Source organism: Sinocyclocheilus rhinocerous, unplaced genomic scaffold, assembly GCF_001515625.1.
Source record: "Sinocyclocheilus rhinocerous isolate Xijiao unplaced genomic scaffold, SAMN03320098_v1.1 scaffold1159, whole genome shotgun sequence".
NCBI lineage: Eukaryota > Metazoa > Chordata > Actinopteri > Cypriniformes > Cyprinidae > Sinocyclocheilus > Sinocyclocheilus rhinocerous.
This window is the reverse complement of record NW_015634336.1, coordinates 99,783-109,342: the sequence shown is the minus strand read 5'-3', so window position 1 is coordinate 109,342 and position 9,560 is coordinate 99,783. Positions and strand designations below refer to the sequence as shown.

Sequence of the window (9,560 nt, the reverse complement as noted above, 5' to 3'; positions counted from 1 at the left end):
CACACACACACACACACACACACACACACACACGTTCTCGTTTTATTGAAACTACAGAAACACAAACCTAGATTTGTTTGAATTAAATTCTTTTTTAACAGACACAAAGCAACATTGTTACTCATTTGTCCCAGTTTTGTAGGCCCGCTGAAAACTGTAAACACACTCAAGAGCGCCACACGCTGTTTCCTGAAGGAACTTACAGGGAGTTTATAGTAAAAACAGTAGTTGTGAAATATTACAATTTCAAATAACTGATTGCTATTTTAATATAAGTTGAAATGTAATTTATTGCTGTGATCTAAGCTGAATTTTCAGCATCATTACACCAGTCTTCAGTGTCACGTGATCCTTCAGAAATCATTTTAATATGCTAATTTGCTGCGGTTTTATTTTAGAATGATTAACTAGTTTTTATTAACAGTTCAAATTGTTTATTTTATATTTTCTGTTTTCATTTTAGGGTTTTAGTAAGGTTTAGTAATATGGTAGTGTTTTTTTTTTTTTTTTTTTACATTTTTATTATTATTTTTAATACTTTTTATTAATATAATTTTAATTAATATTTATTTTTTTAACAATGTTTAATTTTTGGTTTAGTTAAACTAAATGGACTTTCCCAGCAACGAGTTGAAATAAAATAAGTTTTACATGATTTGTTTTATGGTTTTAGTTTAACTGTCCGGTCCTGCAGATTTGCTTTATACAACATTAGGAAGATCAGGCCCTTTCTTTTGGATCATGCTTCACAACTCCTTGTTCAAGCTTTTGTTCTATCCAGGATGGACTATTGCAATGCTCTCTTGGCAGGTCTTCCAGCCACTTCTATCAAACCTCTACAACTAATAAAAAATGCCGCTGCAAGATAAATTTTTAATGAGCTGAAAAGAATGCACGTCACACCTCTGTTTATCAATTTGCACTGGCTACCAGTAGCTGCTCGCATTAAATTCAAGGCATTAATGTTTGCCTACAAAACCACCACTAAATTCATTACTTCAGAGTTATGTGCCCTCTAGAAGCTTGCATTCTGACAAGGCATCATCACCATATGGCAAGGGGCGTAAGATTTCCGTCACACGCTTGAGGTATTCGGTCAATCACAACGCACTGGATAGCTGGCCAATCACAGCACACCTCGCTTTTCAGACCGATGAGCTTTGTAAAAATCGACGCGTTTCAGAAAGGCGGGGCATAGAGGAGAAATAATAATGTACAGTATGTGGAAAATAATGTGTTTTGAACCTGCATAAACATTTCATTACACCAAATAAAGTTCTTTTTAGCAACATCATATGACCCCTTTAATAACAATTTATATAATTAAATAATAATATAATTTATTTATAATGCAATTTATTACTATCTTACAATCAAATGATCAATGTTTAAAATTTGTTGCTGCTTAATATTTTTTGTGGAAACGGTGATACATTTTATTTTTCAGGATTATTTGATGAGCAAAGCTTAAAAGAAATAGAAATCTTTTGTAGCATCTTTACTGTCACTTTCAATCAATTTAATGCATCCTTACTAAATAAAAGTAATTTTCACTTGTATTTGAAACAAGAATATAATACCAGAATATGAAACAAGACAACAGCCATGAGTTAAATATAGTACAGTTGCTTTATTCATAATTTCATCTGACTAGTTGGTTATATTACAGTTTATATGAGTTAAAGTCTAAACAAAACCATCATCAATCCCATGCATCCTGCGCAAAATTCACAGTCAGATCCAAAAAAAAAGAAAAAGCCGAACGGAAACAAACACCGTGATCATCACACACTTTCACATTAGTAGGCATTCAGGTGTAAAAGAGCGGAGCGAGAGGAAGCGCCCTCATGTGGACCGGATGAGGATCTGCGTCGGCCGTACCATCGATCCTTCAGTTCGAAGCAAAGTACAGCAGCTACAGGACGTCCGAGAACACTTTACTATATTTTTACTGTGGTAAAACACGATGCACTGCCACAGACCCTCTAAAACACATAAGGACACACACACATTTAAGGAAAGCAGGAGAGATGGAGAAGCGAAGACGTTCCGGGGTGCAGTTTATCTGTGTCTGTAATTAAATGTAATGGAGTTTCCAGCGGGAGGTGGGCGGGGCTAGAGGGGGCGGTGGTTGACAGCTTCACTATCCAATCAGCTTCTGCACAAAAGAATCCAGCTGATCTTCATCTTTGATGCCCACGAACTGGTCGATGATATCGCCACCGCGCATGGCGATCACCGTGGGAACTGCTGACACCTACAGCACATCACGAACAATCAGCATCCCATAATAACCAGCAGAATCTGTTGAGATTTGCTGTCTGTTTATTTGTGGTTTATTTGTTTATTTGGTGTCCCAGAATGATGTGAGTAATTGACAGTCAATAATCATGAGTATTTGACTGCTAAAAAGTGATTTTAGTATCATTTAAATGCTATTTTTTATTCTAAATATTTTTAAAGTTTGACTATTTTTTGTGTTTTGCCATTTTTAATTATATTTTTGTCTATGTATTTTTTAAAAGATTTTTTTATTAAATTGTTTTGTTTGTTTTAGTTGTAGTTATTTTATTACAAGTTAAACTAAATGAAAATTGTAAATACTGCCTTGGCAACTAGCTAAAATAAAACAAGTGTTTGTATATATATTTTACTTCAGTTAAAGTTGAGATTGTACTTCAAATAATATATATTTTTAATGGTTTTAGTTAACAATAATAACCCCACTGATAAAATGCTGATATTGACCAACCAGACACTTTTAGGAAATGCAGTGTATTTCTATTATGTTTACAACAATCAGAGAATTTTAGCATGTGAAAGCACAATGGATTTATTTAGAATTTATTTCTTTGGTGACTGAGAGACAGTGGTATATTAGTATCATTCATATCTAATATTATTAATTCGTTTTTTTAAATTATTTTAAAGTGTATTAATGTGTGTAATTTTTTTCATTTGTATTATTTTTTAATGTCCATAAAGTTTTATAGATTATTTTTTGTGAAGTTTTAGTTTCAGCTATTTTAGTACTTTAAATAAAAATGAGAAAAAAATGAGTAGCAACATTGATTTTTTTTCTGAATAGTTTTAGTTAAGAATAATCCTGCTAAGACATGCGTAATATGTCACCGTTTTCATGGTGTTCATCCAAAGCATGTAGTTTATTGCCAAAGTAACATTTCTAATTTTCGTTTCGTTTAAGTTTTTCTATTTCATTACCAAAAGTGTTTTTAATAGTTTTAGTTAAGGGTAACAGCCCTGTGTCGTACCCCGTACTCGATGGCGAGGTCTGTGTGTTCATCGATGTCGACTTTGGCCATGGTGACTCGACCCTTCTGTTTGGCGATGGCCTTTTCCAGCCGCGGGCTGAGGATTTTACAGGGACCGCACCACCTGCAACACAAAAACACGGCAGAAATCAGCTGATTCAGTGTCACTGCAGCCACTTCCCAAGAAAATCACATTATATCGCGATACATATTGATATTGAATTATTGTCCAGCCCTACTCCAAAGTTAACTTTATACGCCATCACATATTTCCAAATGAACGTGATGACTGCAGAACTACAGAGGACTACAATCCCACTGCTGTGAACTCTGAGCCACAACAATGAGGCTCACAGAAACTGATCTGAGCTCAGCTGACACGATCTCTGAACAAACACAAACCTGTCGGTGAGTCGTCAAACACACACAACGCTCTTTATATAACACAACACCTGCTTCACCGACCATTTTAAAGAAAGGTTTCGCCAAAAAAGTCATGTGGTGTAACCATCCTGTGCACTGTGACTGTGCATGTTAATCGTTAGTTTTAACAAAGTTTTTTAAAATACATTTTACAATGTAAAACATTCAAATCTTGTTTTTTTTAATTCATAAATATTATGAATTATTCACTTACAAATATCAGTTTTCGATGATGCACCACATGACATTTTACAATCTGAACTAGTGTTGTCAAAAGACCCGGTACTTCGGTACCAAGTCGGTACTAAAAAAATGAAAATGTTACGGTACCAGGATTTTTAAAGTACCGGTGGTGCCGAGTACCCTTCTGTGTTTTTCTGTCAATATGGGGTGCTGTGTGTACATTAATGAGGAAAAAAAATTAACTTAAATGATTTTAGCAAATGGCTGCAATATAACAAAGAGTGAAAAATTTAAGGGGGTCTGAATACTTTCCAATTTGCATATATATGCCGCCACAAATAGAGTGCAAGTCTGTGGGAAACACCGCTTCTGTTATGAACATTATTCAATATTTTAATTTGAATGTCGGATTGAAATGAACATCTCTGTTACTAGAGTAGTTGATTGTTAGCATAAGCGCTGCTAGCGCTAATATAATGAGCATTAGAATGAAGTTTCTTTATTAACTATTTAATGCTCCTATAACTTTTATTGGGGTAAAAAAAAAAACAGGAGGACATGATGATAGTTACTATTTTTACACACCAGAGGCTTTTAATTGAATCGTGAATCTAAAATATGCGTGTTAGAGAATGTACAAATGGTTAACATTGTTTGTGTCATATCAGTCAGAAAAGCAGTTCTGGGCTTTTTTTTTATTTTTTAGCTAACTTAGTTGTTATTCTTGGCTGAATAACTCTAGAAGGTTTTAAAAGCCCTTTAAAATTAAATATGTACACAGTTTGGATTAAATGAAAGTATAGTCAAATTTTTAAATTAGCATGTTTCTGTGTTTCGCTTTGGTACTGAAATTGGTACCGAGAACCGTGGATTTTCACTGGTATTGGTACCGAATACTGACATTTTGGTACCGTGACAACACAAATCTGAACAACCATTGCCTTATTATAAAAATATTTGATAACTAATACAGAAATGTAAAAAAAAAATTCTCATGGTAGTGTCTAAAAGGAAAAGGTTCCACATGTTTTTTTTAGCAGAGTATCATATTTGATTCATCAGGCTTTTTTCACTAATACAGTCTGATACAGTGGAAATACGGAAGAAAAACAGCTAAGTTTTATTCAGAGACACAAATTGAGCAAAAACTGCAGTTTGGTGCAGATGCTGATAATTAAATGGACATAAAGTATGAATTTCTGATAGCTTGTAATGTAAATCAATGAGATCTTTATAACAGTATAGAAGATACTTGCATAAAATGATTTAAATATCAGTCGTCACTATATATCTCCAGTAATATGTTAGTCAGATGAGATTTGCAATCCAGTCATGATTGAGAGATGAAGAAATAAACGTTCCTCAGAAGATGAGATGTTTTGGAGGCTTGGGAAGATCATTCCTCCACTGAGGAACAGTGAAAGTAAAGCTTCTGGAAAACAAACGCTCCTCAAAAGATCCTGATGATCAGATTTGAGACTCACTGATTTTTCTAAAAACAAACGCTCCTCAAAAGATACTGATGATCAGATTTGAGACTCACTGATTTTTCTAAACAATGATTCATGGAGAATCAAGTAAAGCCGAGCTGCTTCAGTCCAGTAAGTGTTCATCTGGAAATATTACTACAGTTATTCTGATATTTACTTGATAAAAATCAGTAAAGATTTGACAGCTTGAATCACGCGCTGAAGGTGGATTTTTGTCCAATTATACTGAAATAACTTTTGCTTGATAAAAAAAACTATAAACTATCAATTAGACGACAGATGGCATGTAGTAGAGTTTTGAACACACACATTTTATATAAAACAAAATGAAAACATGTAGCTAGAATAGAAAAAGAATAGAGAAGGCTAGTGTCACAGGCCTTTTTTTAAGAAAACAAGCAGTTAGAAAACGAATAGAGAGTGTTAGAGTTAGAGGGTCAAATAAACATGGAAGAGATGTGTTTTTAGCCGATTCTTGAAGATGGCTAATGACTCAGCTGCTCGGATTGAGTTGGGCAGGTCATTCCACCAGGAGGGAACATTTAATGTAAAAGTAGTTTTGTGTACGTACTGCGCGTGGAAGTCGATGAGGACGGGCAGCTGGCTGTTGATGACTCTCTCGGTGAAGTCGTCGTGGTCCTGCACGTTAAAGGACACGCTCCTGCAGGAGGCCAGCGGGAGGAGGCGCGGGAGCGAGAGGAACGGCTGCGACGCGTCCAGACGAGAGGAGAAGGATGAGGAGCACGAGACGCCGGCTGGAAGACGCTGCAAAACTCTGACAGAAACCCCACAAACCCTCCGAACCAGGAGCCTGAACGCCATCTGGCACCACAGAGAGACATTATTAACATATTAAACAGCATTATCATACTAGACGAGTCTGCTAAAGTCATTTAATGCTCATTTTAATCCGCTTTTGCCTTCTTGTTGTGTAACTGATGCAGTTTGTTTATAATAAATCAGATACATGCTTGACATGAGCATAAATATCATGCAGTTACTCTCATTTTATAACATTTGCTCCATCGAAACATATTTGACCTTTCCATAATATTAAAGGAATACCAAAAATAATAATTACATTTAAATTTATACAGGTAGACGTCCTGTGCTGTGACAAATGTATTTGTAAAAGTACAAATAATAATAATAATAATAATAAGTGAAACTGCATGAATGACAATTGTAAAAGAATTAGGATAGTGTTTAAATCACTTTTAGATGTATTCTAAATCTGTTGTATTTTACACTATATAAACATAATTTCATGTTATTTATCTTTTATAATTATCGTACATGTACATAAATGGCGTGTATGATAATATACATATTCTAAATTCTTTTGTAATTATCATACTTGAAGTTTTATTATTAGGCTATTATCTTTTATATTTATAAGTTTATTTTACTTATAAACACTCACTCTCTGTATATGTGTGTGTGTGTGTGTGTGTGTGTGTGTGTATATATATATATATATACACACACACACACACACACACACACACACATATATATATTAAAAATATATATTTTATTAAAACACAATTTTCTGCTAATTCTTTTATAATGATAATACATCTACTTTTTAAAAATCTATATGGTGTTTAAAAATACAACACATTTTGTGGCGCTACTAAACACTACACACTTCTAAATTGTTGTAATAGCACATTACTTCATACTTAATCGTAATCCACTCCAGCGTGTTTTGCACAAATATAATACAGAGTAAAAAATATATAAGCAAGTATTATTTAATCGTTATTCAATCTAAAAATCATGTAAGCGTTATGAAACACTGTTTCTAGTTTCAGACACGCTGTTGACAGTCTGACAGACAGTCTCTGTAAAATCACCTCTCATCATGTGTGTTTATGTTCGTGTCTGTGGTTTTTCATGTTTTATCAGCGGTTGTGTGTAAATCTGTGTGGTTTTTAACCTCCACGTGCCTTTGAGCTTCTGATGATTCAAGCGTGTGTTTATGATAAATCTGGCGCGTTTATGAACGCATATGTAACGCGTCACACCGGATTATTTCAGCTTCGATGATGTTTTATATGTTTATGATAGTTATGAGACATAAAAATAAACTCTTACCGTGAGCTCTGGAGTCCTCTGTTCACAAGGACCCCTTACGCACTTCTGTTCACGCGGAGAAGCTGCTGCGTCACAGCGTCACGACGCGACGCGGAAACAAACTGCGACTACTTCTTCTTCTTCTTCTTCTTCTTGTTCAATGACCGTTCACTCTTTAGGAGTATTACCGCCACCTACTGTATATCTTGCACACATGGGTGATGAATCTGTACTGAAGGAAAAAATAAAAAATAAATAAATAATTGTAATGCCCCACCCACCCCAGAGGATCGGAGCCCAAGCTTCAGCTGGCGCTGCGTGTTCAGCTCCTCCAGCTTCCACACTGTGCTCCTCAACCTCCGAGATGGGCAGAAGCATCATGATCCTCATCCTCAAACTGCGACTACACCGCGATTCACTACAACATCATGAATCATGATAGGCCTACCCATCTACAACTACAACATAGGCATCTGTATGTATTGCATGTATACTCTAGGTAGGCCCTACGAGCCGTAGGGCCTACCTAGAGTATACATGCAATACATACAGATGCCTATGTTGTAGTTGTAGATGTTGTAGATGCAGCTGACTGTATGTTGTTGTGAATAAAATAAAATAAAATAAAAATAAAATAGTGGGCACTTATTGAAATGTTGGAAATTAAATGTTAAAATAAATTTAAAAGAGTAAAAAAGAAAACATTAAGTGGGCACTAACTGCAGTGTTTAGAAAATAAAATAAAAAAATTTAATTTATTGGTGGTGGAAATAAAATAAAATAAAATATTATTTTCCATCTAATCAGTTTCCTAATAAAATAAAAAGAGAACAGAAGAGAAATAAATAAAAATAAAATAAATTTAAATACAATCATAATAAAATTAAAATAAATAAAAAAATCAAGTGGGCAGTTACTGTTTTTTACATGGTCTCTATTTCCTCTACTCTGTTTCCTAATAAAATAAAATTAGAAAAATAATAAAATACAATTTAAATAACAATATAATAAATAAAACTAAATTTGAATAAAGAAAAAAATTAAGTAAAATAAAAATGTCCCTCTATATTTGTCTCTATTTCCTATACTCTGTTTCCTGACTGAGACCATGTGGCTGTCAGTCAGGAATCATCATGGATTTTGAGTGTGTTGGTCAGAGCTTCTTTCCTGCCACTGTTTTATAATTGATGGACAGACCGATATAAAAAAGAGGTGAGCTGCACGTTTCATGATTCTGAAGGGCACAACATGAAAGACTGACAGAGAGAGATTGGTCTTTCAGGACGCCGTGGCAACAGATGCTGAGTGTGTTTGATGAGAGATGAAGCGTCAGACTGTAAGTAGCTCTTCGTGTTGATCTGTGTGTAAATCTGACCTCTTCATCAGGTAGATGTTTGTTTCTCATTCACTTTCTCTTCCTAAACTAATTTCGTTCTCTCTCTTCATCTCATTCTCATCTCTTGTTTTTTCCTGTCTCTTTAGTGTTTCAATATGCTTTATTCTTGTCATCATTTTTGATATTGCTTCCAAAATAATGTAACTTAAAGTGCATCCTAAGACCATGTTTACTTTGATATAAACCATAGTACTCTATGATTACCATATTTATATGGCATTGTTTTTACATTATACTCAGAGATTCTTTAAAGGATTACCAGCATGATAATGGCAAAAAACTTTGAAATACCATGTTTTTTTCTTTTCTTTTTTAAACTGCAACTAGTACTTTCCTTCTTTGTTAATCAGAAGTAGAAATGTACCTCTTGAAACAATACATTTTATATATATATATATATATATATTATAGTGTATGGATGTTGCTAACAGTTTAACCCAGGAGTTTTCAATCTTTTAGATGCCAAACATGATTATATTAATGCAAGAGAACCACATCCGAAAACTTAGGCGTCAATATGGTTTAATCTACAGACACCCACTTTATACTCTGAAAAATTAAAGGGGTCATATGATGCGATTTCAATTTTTTTCTTTCTCTTTGGAGTGTTACAAGCTCTTGGTGCACAAAGAAGATCTGTAAAGTTGCAAAGACTAAAGTCTCAAATCCAAAGAGATATTCAAACACATTTCATTACACCAAATACACAAAATACTG

General features: G+C 34.2%; 1 protein-coding gene across 1 annotated transcript; it reads right to left on the bottom strand.

Annotated features, from left to right (window-relative positions):
* Nucleotides 1-1,610: 1,610 nt before the first annotated feature.
* txn2 (thioredoxin 2) lies at nt 1,611-7,574 on the bottom strand. Its single transcript, XM_016559402.1, has 4 exons — nt 7,469-7,574; nt 5,940-6,190; nt 3,273-3,396; nt 1,611-2,257 (listed from the first exon to the last, which is right to left on the bottom strand). Exons 2-4 carry the CDS (start codon nt 6,188-6,190, stop codon nt 2,144-2,146), a joined length of 489 nt encoding a protein of 162 aa, XP_016414888.1. The 5' UTR covers nt 7,469-7,574; the 3' UTR covers nt 1,611-2,143.
* Between the last annotated feature and the right edge of the window lie 1,986 nt (nt 7,575-9,560).